The sequence below is a fragment of the Cutaneotrichosporon oleaginosum genome (genome assembly GCF_008065305.1).
Source record: "Cutaneotrichosporon oleaginosum strain ATCC 20508 chromosome Unknown ATCC20508_contig05, whole genome shotgun sequence".
NCBI lineage: Eukaryota > Fungi > Basidiomycota > Tremellomycetes > Trichosporonales > Trichosporonaceae > Cutaneotrichosporon > Cutaneotrichosporon oleaginosum.
Window position 1 is genome coordinate 1653908 of NW_027072174.1, and position 17420 is coordinate 1671327.

The window sequence follows — 17420 nt, forward strand, 5'->3', positions numbered from 1 at the left end:
AGTGAGAGAGTGAGAGGCATGAGAGGCGATGGAGAGCAGTCATCTTGCACTGGAACACTGGAACAGGCTGGCGATCTGGCGACTTGGCAACTTGGCGACTTCACGCCATGTGCCATGTGCCGGATGGCCGGAGCGGTGGTTGACTACTGTATTTGACCCTGCGGTTTCAGGGGTCACGTTGAGTGCCGAGGCACGTACATATGAATCAGGGGCGAGGGTCGAAGGGGTGATATTTCATGTCACCGTCGCACCAAATTCAGTACATCTGCTGCACACGCGTCGACGTGGAGGAGCGGAGTTGTGTGAGCTTTGAGCAGACCATTGTTGACGGATAGGACTTGAATTGTGTTAGTACATGTTGGTGTAAGTTGCTGCGAAGAGAGACTCATATGGGAAGAGCCGATCAAGGGAGGAATAAAAAGGAGCGAAAGTAAAAGTAAGGGGCGTCATGAATCGACGCGATGACGCGGGCAAAACATCAATCGGCCTTGATTTCTTGCGCCGACACTCGTAGGCCCGTAGCTCCGTAGCTCTGTAGGGATCATGCGGGCAGGCTCAGCCACGCAGCGACGGGCGACGTGGTGATGTAATGCACAGCTTACAGCATCGCCAGAGACAAGGTGGTCAAGGTGGTCAAGGTGGGCGCGGCGCTCTGTGCGCCCCATCTCACAACATTCGATTGTCCATGTGTCGATATTGTCGAGCGAGCATGGATCGCGCTTCGAGCATTCCAAGTGGCACGGCCGGGTGGAGAGCCCTGGGTTTCAGCTTGTGCACGGGCATGAGGGTGCATGGCATGCATGGGGGTCATGGCACACGGGGAGAGAGGAGGGAATGATGGCGAGGAGTATAGGAGAGTGAGAGGGATGAAGAGGTTGAAAGAGAGCATGATAGATATCATGAGAGGAACAGAGCGACAGAAGCGAGATTGCGAGAGATTGGATCAGCACCGACATCCGTTCTCTTTTCGTCCTCGCCAGCCGCCAGCCGCAAGCCGCCAGGCCGCCAGCCGCCAGCCGCTAGGTCGCCGCGCTCGCCGCGTGCCGCCGCCTGCCGCCGCCGAGTGAGCCAGCCACATGCCTCGGGGCCTCGAGGTGCCTCGGCGCCCAGCGGCCAGCCAGCGCGGACCTGTCGTGTCGCACATCGCACAGTGCAGCGACATCATGCGTCATCCGTCCACCACTCCACCCTCGTTGCATCCAACTCTATTCAATCTCCACGCTACCACGCTACTACCACCTGGATCGACTAGATTCCATTCTCCTCCTCCATCTCCTCCATCCTCCATCATCATCTTCAATCCATCTCCACTTCACCCTCCTCTCCTCACCTCCCAGCTCCCCGGTATACCCCTCCCACAATCCACTCTTTCCAGTCTTATCCCACCCTCCCTCGGCACCCACTTCAAAAGAGCCCCATCACTCACTTGCCCTCCACCGCATCACACTCACACTCGCACTCGCACCCGTTCCCTTCCTGTCCGCATTCCACAGCGTCGTCGTCAGCGAGCGTACGTTGTTGACCAACCACCACCTCCCGCTCCACCTAACACACAGCCATGGCCGACGCTCGTGAGAGCAGCCCTTCCTACGGCTCAAGCCATCCAAGCATCTCGGGCTCTGAACTAGCCATGGACCATTCACATATGGGCGCGCGCCAGCCCCCCACGTCGGCCGAGATCGATGCCGTCATTGCTGCAGCAACCGCCAACGCTCCCCCCGCGCTTCCACCGATGGACATGGGTCTCGAAGGTGAGCTGCCACGCCCAAGATTGGGCAGAAGGAGAAGACATGGGCGAGAGGCGCTGCAATGCGGATGATCCCAAGGGACGAGATTAACGGCAACGGTGGAGGAAGGCGGAATCGACTAGGTGGAGCACATCAGTGTTTGAGGAAGCTGCCCACAGAAGCGCAGCGACGTCTCCTCCCTCCCTCACCCGTCTCGCACCGCGCGTCGCACCGCTAACTCCAGCATCTACCCGATCCTTGACCCCGCTCATGACCAACATTCTGCCGTCGGCGATCGGATCGGATGGGCGCGTAAACCTCTTTGTCGGCAACGTGAGTTGACTGCGCACCTAACCCCAGCACCGCTAACCACAGCTTCCGTACCGAGTACGGTGGCAGGACCTCAAAGACTTGTTTCGAAAGGCCGGGACCGTCTTGCGCGCCGACGTGAGCCTCGGCCCCGATAACCGCAGTCGAGGGTATGGCAACGTTCTCATGGGGAGTCGCGAGGATGCGGCGCGCGCCATCGATCGCTTCAACGGCTTTACGTGGCAGACGCGGACGCTCGAGGTGCGACCGGACCGCCTGCCGCCAGAGTATGAGCCGCAGCCGCACATACACCACAAGCCCATGTTCGGCGGGTATATGGGCCCACCGATGCACCACTTTGGCGGCGGCAGTGGCTGGCATGGGCGTCCACCACATCATGTTGCGCCTTTCGGCGGATTCGGGCATCACCTCGGGCCTGGCTCGCACGGAGGGCATGCGCCCCACCAGCCCTTTGTTCGCCCACCGCCTTCGCTCGCCGCACACGTTCCTGCAGTGCCTCCCATCGGAGCATCGCCCTTAGCAGGATCTCTCACCGCGGGACCAAGTGCGACCGCCTCCGCAGCAGCCTCCAGCGGGTGGGGGCCAGGTGGCACCCGCGACGTCTTTAGCGATCGCAGTGGGTCGCCGGGGACGCTGGGAGCTCTACCCCTCGGCGCGAACGGCAAGCGCGCAATCTCACCGAACAGAGGGCTTGAGCCCGGCGAGACGCTCATCCGTCCTCCTCTTGGTGGACGTCTTGGCCCTAGCCTTCTCAGCAAGCCGGCCATCTCGGCAGAGTCACTCGAGTCATCGGCCAGTCTCCGACGCCCGTCAACGAGCAGCTCGGAGGCGCCTACACCCGTACTCATACCCCCGCCTATTCCCCTCAATGGCCTCGCAAACCAGGCCAAAGATCTTGGCGCACCTAACAGTGTCTACGATCGGGTATGCTTTGTGAAGAATGTGAGTCTGAAACAGGCTTCAGAGATAACTAATCTAAGCTTCCCTTCACAATGCAATGGCAGGACCTAAAAGACCTGTTCAGACCAGCGGGCGTCGTCATCCGCGCCGAGTGAGTCATGTTGCGGAATGTAAACTGACAACAAGCGTAGCCACCACTCCTGACGGTCAGTCGCGTGGCTTTGGCACTGTACTTCTTGCGTCACCAGAAGATGCGCAGCGGGCGGCCACCATGTTCAACGGGTGAGCTCAAACCTTTGACTTAGCTAACAGTAGCCACGAGGTGGAGGGGCGTATGCTCAACGTCCAGACGGAACGGCAAACGATTGACGAGGGCAAGATACAGCCCATCCATCCTATTGAGCCTTTCTCTGCATTTGCGGCAAAGCCATCCCCACAGGGGTGGCCCCAAACCGCGTCAGCCGGTCTCAACACGAGACCCCCTGCTGCCGGTGAGGCGTTCTCCTCTGGCTCGTTGACCGGACCAGCGGTGTCTCCAACTGCCTCGACTCGCGTCCCATGGCAGCTTGACACTGGGGGAGCGACAACGCCGGTCCGGCCCAGCGCTGCCGACGACGCTGCGGCTAACAAGCCGCGCCACCCTGGGCCCATCACCCTCCCGCCCTTCCCGACGATGACGGAGATGAACCCTCTTAGCCCGATGCAGACGCGCAACCTTCCTCCGATGACGCCATCGATGCCTGGTTTTGTCTTCAACGCGTACCCTCGCACGCCGCCCCCGCCTCACCCCTTCCTGTCGCCAGGTGCAACCGGGCCCTTCTCGCCCGGCGCGCCCGTGACAAGCCCGATGCATAGCGGGCGCAATCCGCTGCTGAACGCTGCTCCCGGCGCTCCCGTCTACCGACCGGTAACGAGGGGCTCCGCCGCCCTCGGCACGCCGACGACGCAGGTGTTTCCCAATAACTCGGACCGGCCGGCAGCTGGTCCCCCGGGCGGAGAGGTCGACGACTACTTCCCGCCTGTGAAGGGGGCGGAGGAGCTCGTGGGCGCTACCGCTGCTCTGAGCGTCAAGGACGACCCGCCGGTCGATGCGGACCACGGGAGCGCAGGGCCTCCCGGCGCCCCGCCCGAGGTGACGGTAACCGCAACGTCGCCACCCGCGGCAAATGGGCGAAGCAGTTTGGACGGTGGTCCACGCCGCGCGGGACCGACGGAGCGACGTGCGAGCTGGAGTGAGGTAGCGAAAGGGTGACGGGCAAGGGTTGATTCTCGGTAGTTTGGTACACGGTCTGGAGGTTTGGGGAATGCATCGAGGTTCTGCGGGCGAGACTGTGTGGAGGGAGTGACACTACTATAAATATCTTCCCGCTTGGTGCGTCCTCAAATGTGCAGGATGAATGCATGAGAGAACACATCAAAAAATAGTAGTACAGTCGTCTAGATCGCCTTCACACCCCTCCCCGCTCGCTCCTGACTGGGGTCCTGCAGCTTCCACGCCGGCTCGTATCCCGCGTCCGTCTTGAGCAGCGGGTTAGGGGCCGTATTATGCGTCGATCCGAGCGACGTGAATCTGGCATCAGCGCGATCCCAAGTGACATGAGGTTACTCACCCTTCGTCGTACAGGCTGCACCAGGGTACGTCGAGCTCGCGCAAAAACTGCCACACTTCGGCATACGTCCAGTCAAGCACGGGATGGACGCGGAGCACTTGCGGCCAGCTTGGGTCTGTGGGGGCGAGAACGGCGACGTCTGCGGTCAGCACTCTGACGACGATGACAAAAGATGAGGATCGTCGCGATCGATGCGCCGTTGCTTGATTCCCACCCCCGCCACGTATTCACTGTCCAGCACGGGAGATAAGAGGGAGCGGAATGGTCACGGGATATCGACCCGCTGCCCCTCCACCCTGGTGAGTCACCCATCACGGAAATCGGCCAACCTTCGGCCAACTTGTCGCGACTGATGTCCAGCGACCAATTCCAAACCCCCAGGCTATCACGCCAACCTCAGCCCATGCGCTTGTACTCACTGCCATTTGGATCCCCCTGCCGTGTCCCGAGCAGGATGGCGCGCACATCACTTCCCCCGCCGCACCCGAGGTACTCGCTCAGCGCGGACTTCATCCCCCCGCCGAAGCGCCACAGATCTAACTTGTAGCGTGTGGCCGAGTCGATGACGAACTTCTCGAGGGCAGGGAAGGGGTTCGGCGCGGTGAAGTACACGCTGCGGATGGGTGGATAGGGGATGGCAGCGCTGTCGGACGCCGGCGTGTGGTGCGTGGCGGAGCGCGCGGCCTCGCCTTCCGCCACATTGGCTGGAAGAGGGGGCGGGGGCGCCGCGGGCCCCTCGAGATACGCCCGGAAACTGGCGGACAGCGCGGGCTCGTCGTGTGGTGGATTGTGGGTGGGGGTGTGGTGGATGGCGCGGGGAGGAGGATACTGGGGCGTGTTGTGCCGTGCGTAGAGGACCGCGGCGAAAAGATGCAAGAGAACAGTACCTGCTGTCAGCGAGGCAGCGGTGGCTGGGGAGGGAGAAGAGGGAAGAGTGGTTGACCAAGCGGCGACTGCGGAGAAGACAGGGTGGGCAGGGTCTCTGATCACCCCGAGCTTAGCAAGCCATCCTTCGCGACGTGTCACACAAAGGACTACTCGTAGTCATTCACGACACGGATGGGTCGCGCAGCGGAGACGAAGGACAACGCGTGGAGGAGAGTAGTGGTGAGGCGGCTCGGATTGGTGCCGGGGTGAGTCGCCCCGGACGTATGTCCGAGGACCGGGCACTCTGAGCCGGGAACAGCGATGTCGCCTACGTCTCCTTCGACCTTCCACATCTCCACGGCATCGCGAGTGCTCTGGCCATTCGATGGCGTGGTTCGCCGCGATGCCAATCGCAGAGGGCCGAGTGGCGCGGCGCGGTCGATGGCCGGCCCACCGGCTGTGCGGTGTGCAGCCTTCCTTCCAGAACCACCACAGCCAACGCCGCCAACATGTTGCCAGAACATCTCGTCGTGTCCCACCCTCCGTTATAGCTCCCTTCTCGGCGTACTCACAGTCCTTTCCCCCATTGAAAGACAGCGCGACCGCCTGCTCCCTGCTATTAGTGCCTTCCCCTACGTAAGCAATCCACCCACCCGTAATCATCGAGTACGCCCTCAATCAGCGCGATCGCGGCAGCGACTTTGACGCCGAGCGCATCCTTCTCCTTTGCGCGCTGGAGGACGCGGTCGAGGTCGCCGGCCGTGATGTACGCCATGTGGGGTTGCAGTGAAGTGGGTATTCAAGATTATCGAGATGTTTCCAGTTGGAGTCGGCTGTTCCGACTGGTAAGACGGGATCAATTCCCGGCCGCATCAGCGCCGATTTCCGCTCTTCCCCGCCCCGCGATTGCCTGGTCGCTCGGCTATAGCCGCCAGTGTAATGAACAGCACGGGGTAACCCACTCCGCGGCGCCCCTCGTCAGCCCATCTTACCGCCAACCCGCCCGGCTCTCGCCTTTGCAGCTTAAGCAAGTCCATGCATCTATCACAGCTTCGAGTTGCCTTCAAGAGGTACCTCGGTCTCACCGTCGGGGCTGAACCCCACGCTCGGCTGGTTCTTGCCCATGAACTTGGTATGCGAACCAAACGCGACAATCTTGTCCTGCGCATTGTAGAAGTTAACGCGTGTGTATGCGAGCGTCTTGCCGAGCTGCGTGACCTCGCCCTCGCCGAAGATGGTGTCGCCGACCTGGCCTCCGGGGCGCACAAACTCGCACGATGCGTTCACGCTGGCACCGGTAGGCGGTACAATGCCCCTTGACTGGAGAGCGAGCGAGGTCACCGTGTCAACCATCTGACGTCAGCCTGGGCGCTCTATTCCATGTACCGAGAGGATTACACCGCCGTGGATCGTCTGTTGTCAGCTTGGTAGACATAGGGCGTACGTTGTGGTTGTTGATGTGCTCGGTGCCGATCTTGAGCTCGGTGCGCACCCATCCCGGTTTTGCCTGAGTGACGATCATCTTCTGTTAGCCATACCCGTGGATATCCTCACGTTCTTCAACACCTTGCCGTCATGGCCTTCGGTTAGTACCCGTTAGAGGTTAGAGCGTAGATGAGGGGAAGAATGAGACGCACCGGCCTTGTCGATCGTCTTCTGCCACGTCTGCTGTCAGTTGAAGTCATGAGGAGTGTCCCAAATGTCGACATACGCGGCGGACAAAGTTGAGGCAAGCCATGGTGTTGATATGGAGAAGGTGGATGTTGAGATTTGGGATGGGATTCGGCAACTGGCAGCACCGAGAGCAACCGCGGAGACAGCAGCCGGTGGAGGTGGAGGCAGGCAGGCGCGGAGATGAGGGTTAGGTCCGACGATGCGCGTGGACTTCACGTGGTATGTGCCGGGCAAAGATGGGGCGCAAGGGCCAAGGGCCGGAAGGGCCGGATAGGGGCTGGAACAGAGAGACCTGAGGCGGGACCTGTTCAGCCGGCACATTCTGCAGTGGAATCACCCATCATCACCATCAGCACGATCAGCACGCGTCTCGCGGCTCCCTCCGCGCCGTCGCATGCATCGATCCATCCACTGCGCATCTCTGGTGCCGAGGACGCCGAGATACTCAGAGCTGAGATGCTGTACAGCCCCCCGGATATGCACTGCGGCCTTCTCGAGGGCTCATAACCGGCATGTCTCACCTGATTGCCCTCCATGCCTCCCAAAGTCTGGGGTCGGGCCGAAGCTTGACCAGGTGGGGGGTGCATCGCGTGCATTGCAGCAGAGCGGGATGGGAATGAGGGTTGACAACGCCGTACCTGGACTCACCGGGACATGCCCCCTCCCTCCCCAACTGCGGCCACCGCCATCGCCAAACTGCAGAGTGTAATGTCTTACGCATAAGCTGCGCGGCTCGGAGCGGGGTCTTCAGTACATGATGGGTTAGAGGCGGGTACCGCGTGCTGAGAGCTGAAAGAATGCATGCAGCATGCAGCATGCAGCATAGCTGGGGAGATGAATCTCCATGAACGTGGCCCCTGGCCCGGTTGCGCGGGTTGCGTGTTGCGGGTTGCGACCCCTCCTCGACTTTGCGATCGCGTCCATCTGCTCCAGTCATGTTCTGATCTCTCATTCTCTCTCCACCTCACACATTCATTCATTGCAATCTCGCACTCCATTCTTTCCTCCTCGGTCTTATCTCTCCCGCATCCTGTTCTCCATCTCACGTCTTGATCTTGATACTGTACCAAAACCACGCCCGAACCGACCCATCCACACGAAAACTCAACGCGCCCCGCGCGCACCACTGCTACCTCCACCTACGCTCCTTTCGCGACCCCCACCCCAGCTCCACACTTTCCTCACCCCTCCTCTGATGCTAAAGCGCAACTAGGCTCAGATGGTTTCGACCGGCTCAAACGGGTCGAATGCGCCCTCTACCCCGACCCGTAAGGAGAACCGAAGACGGTCATGGTTTGGCCTCGTCACACCCAAACGCAGGGAACGCGTGTCCGTGATGGCGCCTGCTCCCGAGCACCCAGAACAACCTGAGCGCCCAGAATACCCGGAGCATCCAGAGGACCGCGGCCGCATGGAAGAGCTAGAGCCGACTCCACCTGTTAAGAGGTCGGGTGACGCATTCCCGCGTCAACATTCGACAACAGACGATGAGGAATCAGACTCGGATCGCGAGGGCACGGTGAGGCGCAAATCCAAAACCAGGCCCAAGCTCCTCACTGAAGACGGGGACCACGAGCACGAGCAGCGCGAGCAGCCGGTTCGCATGAAGGACATGGCGACGCTTGCCATCCTCTCCCGGAACAATACTGTCAAGCCAGTGCGTTCATCATCTTACTCCGCGTGCAATGACTAAACCAAAGAAACCGTTCCCGTCCCGCGTCTTCCAAAGGACCCAAAGCGACAGCTCGTCGTCCAGCGACGCCCTCCCCGCCCCGGCGCCTCGCCCACATACCCTCGTCCTCTCTCCCTCCAGAGTGCCTCAGCGCTCGTCGTCGGTCGGCGCAAGGAATACACCGACTAAGCAGCGCTTTGCTGGGCCACCCTTTGATCACTCTCCGCCCGTGAACAAGCCTCTCCCTCAGCCCCCCCATGAAGGACCTTCCGCTGGTGCCCCTCGAGCTGTGTCTCTCCCCATCACCACCATCTCCGCCCCACCAGCAGACATTGTCGTGACGCCAAGCAGTCCCATCGACAGCTTTGAAGGCTTGTTCGGTCTCGGACCGTCCTCTCCAACACTCGCTTTGATGCTCGACGGTGCAGAGCTGCCGGACCCCACAGATGACCGCCGCCCCGTTTCCGCCCCTGTCTCACGCACCCCGTCGATAACTCGCACCCCTCGCGCGGCTGGCTTCGACCGACCCCGACCAGAATCTCCCACACCTATGCGCCAAGGCTCACTTGGCTTGGGCCTCCCAGAGTCTGTGGCTGCGAAGCGCGCATCAACCCCTGCCGGCGGTCTCGCACTCCGACAGCAGGCCGTGTCGTCTCCGCTACCTGAGCGCGCTACGAGTCCCGTCGTGAAAGTCACCTTCTCAGCTAACGAGATGGCCAAGCCGTCACAAGACAAGGATCGCAAGCCGGCCAAGCCACGGCCACGCAGCTTATCTGCCATGTTCTCGCGCACCCCAGGACCTGAACAGACGCCCACACCTGATGACGACGAGACCGCCCCTTCCGGCGTGTTGGGTTGGCTCGGGATGCAGAGAGCTATCAAGCGGCGGCGGTCCGAATCCAAGCTCCGCAAGCGTCGTAGCGGCTTCTTCTCCTCTGAGAACGATGCGGGGCCTAGTGAGAACAGCACCGATGACCAGGTGACCAACAAGACGCCGATGCGCGGGCGCTTCGGCGCCAACGCGTCAACACCCATGCTCCTCAATCGATCAGTTCCTGACGTATCAAGAGTTCCGCTCTCGGCTGGGTCATCACTTTCCTCCCTTCCAGTCATCGATCAGCAAGAGTTCTGGCCCGCGCGCGAGTGGGTCGGAAAACGTCCATCGCTGGAAATGGAAACCATGTCCTCCGAGACGACTACCAACACTTCTCACAGCGACGTCAAGCGCGACTCCGCCCCGGTTCCCGTAGTCTCGTCAAGCAAGGACTCTGTGGCTCGGCGCCTGCTGGACCCCGCATCCCAAAGATCCTCAATGGGTTCAACATCGCCTCTGAGCTCGTTACCGGAGCTCGGCCCACCTCCAACCATCGTTGAGCACGGGGGGGAAGCTACTCCACCCCAAGTCACACCTCGAGCTGGAGGGCGCGGGCGTTCGTTCTCCGATGCTGCGCGCCGGATACATTCCGAAGACGGGTCCATGGCTTCTACACCACGGTCACTGCGCTCGCCCTCTGATATCGACCTACCCCGAGGTCCAAGGCCCCCAATGTCAAGCAGATCCAACTCTGGCAACTCGGCTGTCATGGGGATGGTTCGCAGCGTATTCTCCAGAAACCGCCCTCGCAGTAACAGCACGTTGCGCTACAGTTCTGCGGACGAGCGCGACCCTGTTGCCACCAGCGAGTTTGGGTCTAGAGAATTGCCTCGCCCAGAATCATCCGCATCATCACTAGGCCCCTCTCCTGCTCTGCCTCCAGTCAGAATTCGCCCGGAGGATGTGCCTCAGGTCTCAAGTTTGGCTCTACAGATCGGAGAGGATGATCGCCGTGTGGTGCTCAACGACACGCCGGAACGGTCACCCCGCTCGTCGTACGCGGCCTCGCAATCATCACGTACGACTCATTCCACCAGGCGATCGAACACGGCTGATCCGCACGCCAACCTTGGCGTTCATTCTGGGCTAAGAGTGGGGCGCGCGCGTGCGCAGACCACCTCGTCGGCCATTTCCTGGCACGGAACATTCAATTCGACGGCTGCAAGCCTCGGCCACAGTGCAAACGGGATACACAGAGGGTCGCACGACACTGGGCTTGCTCCGCCATCTGCCTTCAGTGGCTCGTCGACATATCTCCCAGCACCTTCCACGCCAACTTTCCCCACTGCCGCAACTCCTCCTCGCCAGAGGCCGGGCTCGATCAGGCGACTGTCTACGGGCCTGTTCAGGTCCAACCCCAGTTCTCCGAAGCCGCCTCCAGGCCAGCTGTTCCCGCTCCCTCCTCGTGGACCAGGAGCAGGATCGTCCGGCGGCCCCAGCCCAGGGACAGATGATGGCCCCAGTCGCGCCGAGAGTCCGCTGCCTCTCTCTCGCTCTGCCACACCTGTGCAGCGCTTGCACATGGAAGACGTCGACACATCAATTCACGACGATGACACTCCCGAGAGCTGGCTGGCAAGACTCAGCAACGTTGACCGTCGCGAGCTGGCAGGGATTCTCGCCTCCAGGTGAATAGTCTTACACTGATGTCATGCTAACCTCAGTGCCGACGAGTTCCACACCACTGCGTTGACCCTTTACATGAATCGGTTCGACTTCACGCACATCGCGCTCGACGTTGCGCTGCGCCGCTTGCTCATGCACATGTCGCTGCCGAAGGAGACGCAGCAGATTGACCGCGTCATCGAGGCGTTCGCGACGCGCTACGACCGCTGCGAGCCAGGTTTGTTCGGTACCAAGGGTGAGCTGCGCCAGGTCTACGAAGCTGACGACAGACAACGCGTACGTGCTGGCCTTCTCTATGATGATGCTTCATACGGATGCATTCAACCGCCACAACAAGAACAAGATGACCAAACCTGACTACGTGCGGAACACGCGGCTCGATGGAGTCCCCCCGCCCGTGTTGGAGGCATTCTTCGACAACATCACCTTCACGCCTTTCGTGTTCATCGAAGACGACAACGAGGCCGCGCTTGCGGCAGCTGGAGCCCATCTCTCGGCATCCAATGGCATGCCCCGCTCCGGGAAGATTGACGTCTACGACCTCATCGTCGGCGGCCAGTTGGGCTCGCTGCGGGTCGACGTCGAGCGCTACATCCCCGCTGACAGCCCGTTTTCTTGCATGGGCACTCGCCCGTTCCTTGACGTGGATCGGCTGCAGAGCAAGTTTGCCAACGCCCATCCTCTCGAGTTCGTCAAGTCGCGCCCACGACGCAAGTCAGCGGTGCCTCTACTCGACATTGGTGGTGGCCCCCCAACTCCAACGCCCAAGGAGGAGGTGACCACGCTCAAGATCACCAAGGTTGGGTTGATTAGTAGAAAAGACGACTCTCCAACGACCAAGCGTACCGCAGCCCGGAAGTGGAGAAGCTGGAGTGTGATCCTGACCGGCTCGCAGCTCCTCTTCTTCAAGGACACCATCTGGGCGCTCACGTTGGTCGAGCAGATCCGCAACGCCGGCAAAGGTGACGCCCCCGTTGTACCGCGCATGACGAGCTTCCAGCCAGACGAGGTTCTTTCTGTGAAGCACGCTGTGGCCGTCTTCGATCGCGACTACTCGGCTACACCTTTCACGTTCCGCTTCGTCATGCCCGACAACCGCCAGTACCTCATGCAGTTCAACGACGAGTACGAGATGAACGAGTGGCTCACTCTCATCAACTACGCCAGCACCTTCCGGACGGCAGCCATTAGGATGCGCGGCGCAGGCCTAAACAGCGGCGACGCTGTTAAAGCCGGATCGGTCGCTGCCGAGGAGCATCTTCGGGATGTCGAGTCCGGTACCCCTTATCAAGCGCCTGAGAGTTCTCAGGTCCGCTCCGTTGTGTTCCAAGATCCCAACGAGCAGGTGGAGGCTGTCGCTTCTCCTCGGCCACGCTTGCGCCGCGTGGGCAGCATGCGCTCGTCTCCCGCCCCGGTCGTTGACATATCCGGCGCCAATGACGTTGTTGTCAATGGCGGTGAACAGATGGAGGCAGTCATCGGGTCCGTCAAAGCTGAACTCGCCGCTGGGCGAGCTGGGGCTGCACGAATGCTCTCGCTTCCGTCCGAGCTTGCGGCTGAATCGTCCAATAAAACCAGTCGCTTCGAAGCGATCGCTGCGCGCGTTCAGGCTCTCAAGTCGGACGCTGCACAGATTGAACAACGCCTGACGACCAACCTGCGGATTGCCCGCAACCTCGCCATTCTGACGCCGTTCCAGAAGTTGACGCGTGACCACATCGAGGCTGCACTTCCAGACCTCGCCAATCAGATCCGGTCGGACCGCATCGAGCTCTCAAAGCTCCACTTGTGGATCACGATGCTTCTCAAGGACCAGGACCGCGACCAGCGCGACTGGGCTCGTGTTCGACACGTCGCACTGCAGGCTGCAGCGCGCAGTCTGTGCGCTCCCGCCACGGAGAAGCCCGACCGCCGCGCGACTATCGCGGCTCCGATTGCGATTCCCAAGCTGTCTCTTCCAGACCACGACGAGAGCGCAAGCACCTGGGGTGAAAGTGTGGGATCCTTTGCTTCGGGTCAGGCAAGCCCAGGCGAGTTGCCTGAGACGAACCCGATGGATGAGGAGCACGAGCACGAGCACGAGCATGAGCTTGAGCCTGAGCCGCCGGCAAGGACGCTGGCCCCTGTACCGGCCCCAGTGCCCCAGTTCCCGCGGATTCCAGAGAAGACGGACGTTGGCTCACCACAACCATCTCCGACCAGCAATCCGACGTCCGACTCGGATGACTATGAGCTTGCGCCAGAGTATCTGGGCTCATCTGAATCACTGCGCGACGAGATGGAGCGGCAGCTGGCCTTCTCTGATTCCTCGCGGCCACTCTCGCCAGTGGCCAACCCGCCGAGCATTCCGCATGGTGCGTCGGTTCGCAAGGCAAGCGAGGATGGGCGTTCAGACCAGCCTGAGCACTGGCGCAACACGCGTGCTGCCACCAAGGTGTCGCTCGCGCACCTCCCGCGCTCGAGCATCGGCGAGTTATCAAGACGGTTCATCAAGATTGACGGCAACAACAATGTAGTGCTGAATGGGGACTAGATAGCAGCTAGCAAAGCTTGCGAGCTTGGTTGTACCACCAACATATATCACGACTAGCATTATCCGGAACGCGGGGTGACGTGAGGCCGTGTTGACTGCATGTACATAAGCTTGCAAACGCAAGCGAGAATTCGAAACATGTGAGGTCGGAAGGGGAGGACAAGACAAATTGTGCCTGATCGCCTTGGTCGAGTTGGGGCAAACTAGGCGGAATGATATCACCGCTCATCCTCATTCGTGCACCAACACCACATCCTCGTCTCCATATACATCTCCATCTACTGTACATCGCTAGCTCACTCATACGGCACCATGGCCGCGCCGCTCTACGTGACCCAGTCGGGCCGCCTCTTCCATGCCGGCCTTATCCTCATCGTCACCGTCGGCTTGCCCGGTACGTCCACACTACCTACGCCTTGGTTGTCCGTCGCGCTAACACCAGCTCGCGGAAAGACGCACATCTCGCGCGCCCTCGAGCGATACCTTCGCTGGCTCGGCGTCAAGACTAGAGTCTACTCGCTTGGCGATTACCGCCGCAAGATGCTCGGTGGAGCTAAGAACTTGCCTAACGACTACTACAAAGCGGATGGTGAGTCTCACTGCGGTTCGCGTCTCGCTTCCGGTTGGGGTGTCGAAGGCTTTGATCGCGCGGCAGCAAGACCACAACACTCACTACTGTGCGCTGCTTCACGTGGCTCACGTCACTTCCCCCTCCCCCGCCGCCTACGCTCTCCGTGCTTGTTGGCCGTCTTGCTCCCGTCACTGATGCCAGGCCCGAAGTCACCAGAAACCATCGCGCTACGAGACAAAGTCAAGCAGGGTCTCGAGCAGCAGATCTGGGACTTTTTCACCGTCCAGGGCGGCCAGGTTGTCATCTACGACGCAAACAATGGCAGCAAGGAGGCGCGCAAGGACGTGATCGAGACATTCCGTACCAAGGGTGTGCACGTTATTTTCCTCGAGTCGCTGTGTGACAACGACGACATTATCACCGCCAACATCCGCAGCGTCAAGCTCAGCTCCCCCGACTATGCCGGGTGGGACGCAGATCGCGCGGTGGCCGATTACTGGGAGCGCATCCGCGGCCAGGCCGGTGTTTACGACACAGTTACGGCCGACGAGGGGCCGTACATCAAGGTCATGAACGTGGGGGAGCGCATCGAGATCAACCGCATCGAGGGTTACCTCCAGACACGGTGCTGTTTCTTCCTCATGAATATACACACCCGTCCCCGCACTATCTTCTTCGCAAGGGTATGTCGCATGATGTCTTTGAGTCTCGCTGACCCCAACAGTCTGGGCAGTCGCTCATCGAGCACTCGTTCAAAGCCGATTCGGATCTCTCACCTGCGGGTTGGGAGTACGCTGAACGCCTCAAGGCGGCCGTCACGGCGCGTCGCAAGGCGTTGAGAGAGGAGCGTCGCGCCCGCGGCGAGGACATCAAGGAGAATCCCCTCATTGTGTGGACGAGCACGCGGCGGCGTGCACACCACACTGCCTGGCCGTTCGTGCACGCTGGCTACAAGGTTGTGCAGAAGCAGATCATGGCTGAAATCAATCCGGGCGTGTGGGACGGCTTGTCTGCCGCTGAGGCGCAAGAGCTTTACCCTGATGAATGGGAACGCTTCCTGGGCGACCCGTACGCACACCGCGCGCCGCGCGCCGAGTCGTACCACGACCTGTCCGTGCGCCTTGAGCCCGTGATCTTTGAGCTTGAACGCTGTCAGGACGACCTCCTCATCATCGGGCACGCATCCGTCATCCGCTGCCTGCTGGCTTACCTCGTCGGCCTGCCGCCATCCGAAGTTCCTGCGATCGAAATCGCGCGTGGCGACCTCGTGGAAGTCACGCCGGCGTCGTACGGCGTCATTTCGCGCGCCTTCCACTTCTGGTCGGGCGAAGGGCGCGGGGACGAGTCCGGCCGCAACCTCTACGAGAACTTTGCGGAGGCGACTTCGGGTGTCGGCGGCAGCATCGCGAGCTTTGCGGGCGAGACGGAGAACATCGAGCGCGAAGCCGAGGCCGAGGAGCAGATGGACAAGGAGAAGAAGGCGGACAATGTGCGCGCCAAGCTCCGCGAACGCCTCGGCTCCAAGACGGACGGGTGGATGAGCGCGCCCCACGGCCGCGGCACCGGCACGCCGGCAGAGGGCTCGGTATACGGCCACTCGGAGCACGAGCGCGAGATCACCACGCCCGAGGTCGAGGCCGAGGGCCCCGAGCCGCCAACCGTTAGAGAGCGGGCTAGTGAGTTACTCCAGAGGCGGCGCTGACGTTAGTGAGCATCCTGAAGATCTAGACGGTCGTGACGAGTAGAGATTGTAAGACCTAGATGTCACAGATTGTATTGCGCTACTCACGGACTGAGACAGCATGCGCGTTTGTCCTCACTTATCCTTGGATATCATCGCCTTCCCCGACCTTTCCCTCTCCCCAGGCGCAGGTTGCTTCAGCGCGTTTCTTCCTTTCACTCACTTCTCTTGACTGCCCCTTTGACTCATCCTGCACGCCCACAGCATGGACCCGCGGACGTCCTCCCCGACCGAGCACACTTTCGAAGACTTCATCGATTCGCTTAGCTTGACATCTCCAAACGAGTGGCTGGGCGCAATCGGTCCAGACATGCCAGCCCCACAGCGCGAAGAGTGGTTCAAAGTGGCCCAGGTTATCATCAAGAAAGCGGTCATGTTTCTCTACTCGTCCGAGCCCGAACACCCTTTCAACCCCGAGCACCTCAGCCATGCTGTCGGCATTCTACGGCGCCTCAACCACGAAGGCGACCTCATGTTCTGCGACATCTGCGACGTCCTCGGGGAGGTGCAGGCCGGGGAGACCGGTGTCGCGCACCGTTTGGCCCTCGGTCTGTTCCTTGAGATTCAAGAATTGAGAGGAGACGCTGAGGAGGTAGATGCGACAGTGGGGGAAGTTGAGCTGACCCAAGGAGGAATGCGGGTCCAACAACTCTGCAGAGCTTGGCCGGTACATGGAGACAATCCAGGAAGATGACGAGGAGGGGGAGGGGGATAGCAGCGGCACACCTACTTCTGATGAGGGAGTCAACACAGCTCCCTCCAACCAGATGTCTCCAACTTTGCCTTCCAATGCTACTGAGGTGCTCGAGAACGGCCCTGTTCCCGACGACATCAAGGCCGAAGCCTCTTCCACATTGAGTGTCAGTCGTGCCACATGCGTTGCCGACTGGATCTCCGTCCACTGCAGCGCCCGCGAGCACTACGCTGACACATACCGCAGAACATATCGGCTCGAGACCGCCTTCCCTCGTATCTCTCTCCGGAGTCACCGATGGACCACTTCGAGACCGCTGCCGACTTTGTGCGCCTGGTTGTCCACGACCTCTCCTCTTCCTTCCTTTGGCGCCCCGAACGACCGCCGCATTCCTACAACGTTGCACTGGCTGCTGAGCTGTTTAGGACGATCCTCAAACCGGCGAGCCCAGACTCGCGGAGGCAAGATATCCTCACCTCACTTATGGAGGTCGCCGGTTTCATGTCTTCCGGGCAAGTTGTGCCAGCGGCTCATCGCCTGGCAGTCCACTTCGCCAACAACGCCATGAATGAGAATGTGGGTGGGGTGCGTGAGATTGCTA

The 17420-nt window shown here is 60.8% G+C and overlaps 5 protein-coding genes across 5 annotated transcripts; 3 read left to right on the forward strand and 2 right to left on the reverse strand.

Annotated features, from left to right (window-relative positions):
• Positions 1-1558: 1558 nt before the first annotated feature.
• COLE_06187 (uncharacterized protein) lies at positions 1559-4209 on the forward strand (the record flags this gene model as incomplete). Its single annotated transcript, XM_018424026.2, has 6 exons — positions 1559-1751; positions 1972-2060; positions 2103-2999; positions 3038-3108; positions 3144-3239; positions 3273-4209. 6 exons carry the CDS (start codon positions 1559-1561, stop codon positions 4207-4209), a joined length of 2283 nt encoding a protein of 760 aa, XP_018276670.1.
• Positions 4210-4394: 185 nt separating this feature from the next.
• Positions 4395-6209, reverse strand: COLE_06188 (uncharacterized protein; the record flags this gene model as incomplete). Its single annotated transcript, XM_018420488.1, has 6 exons — positions 4395-4527; positions 4568-4706; positions 4987-5140; positions 5267-5454; positions 6007-6047; positions 6088-6209. The coding sequence occupies 6 exons, from the start codon at positions 6207-6209 to the stop codon at positions 4395-4397; spliced, it is 777 nt and encodes a 258-aa protein (XP_018276669.1).
• Positions 6210-6478: 269 nt separating this feature from the next.
• Positions 6479-6956, reverse strand: COLE_06189 (uncharacterized protein; the record flags this gene model as incomplete). The annotated part of the gene is made up of 3 exons (XM_018425018.1): positions 6479-6787; positions 6821-6847; positions 6879-6956. The coding sequence occupies 3 exons, from the start codon at positions 6954-6956 to the stop codon at positions 6479-6481; spliced, it is 414 nt and encodes a 137-aa protein (XP_018276668.1).
• A 1371-nt stretch (positions 6957-8327) lies between these two features.
• On the forward strand, positions 8328-13813 carry COLE_06190 (uncharacterized protein; the record flags this gene model as incomplete). Its single annotated transcript, XM_018424025.2, has 4 exons — positions 8328-8765; positions 8809-11282; positions 11319-11515; positions 11550-13813. 4 exons carry the CDS (start codon positions 8328-8330, stop codon positions 13811-13813), a joined length of 5373 nt encoding a protein of 1790 aa, XP_018276667.1.
• Positions 13814-14125: 312 nt separating this feature from the next.
• Positions 14126-16086, forward strand: COLE_06191 (uncharacterized protein; the record flags this gene model as incomplete). Its single annotated transcript, XM_018424024.2, has 4 exons — positions 14126-14207; positions 14256-14402; positions 14586-15067; positions 15109-16086. The coding sequence occupies 4 exons, from the start codon at positions 14126-14128 to the stop codon at positions 16084-16086; spliced, it is 1689 nt and encodes a 562-aa protein (XP_018276666.2).
• Between the last annotated feature and the right edge of the window lie 1334 nt (positions 16087-17420).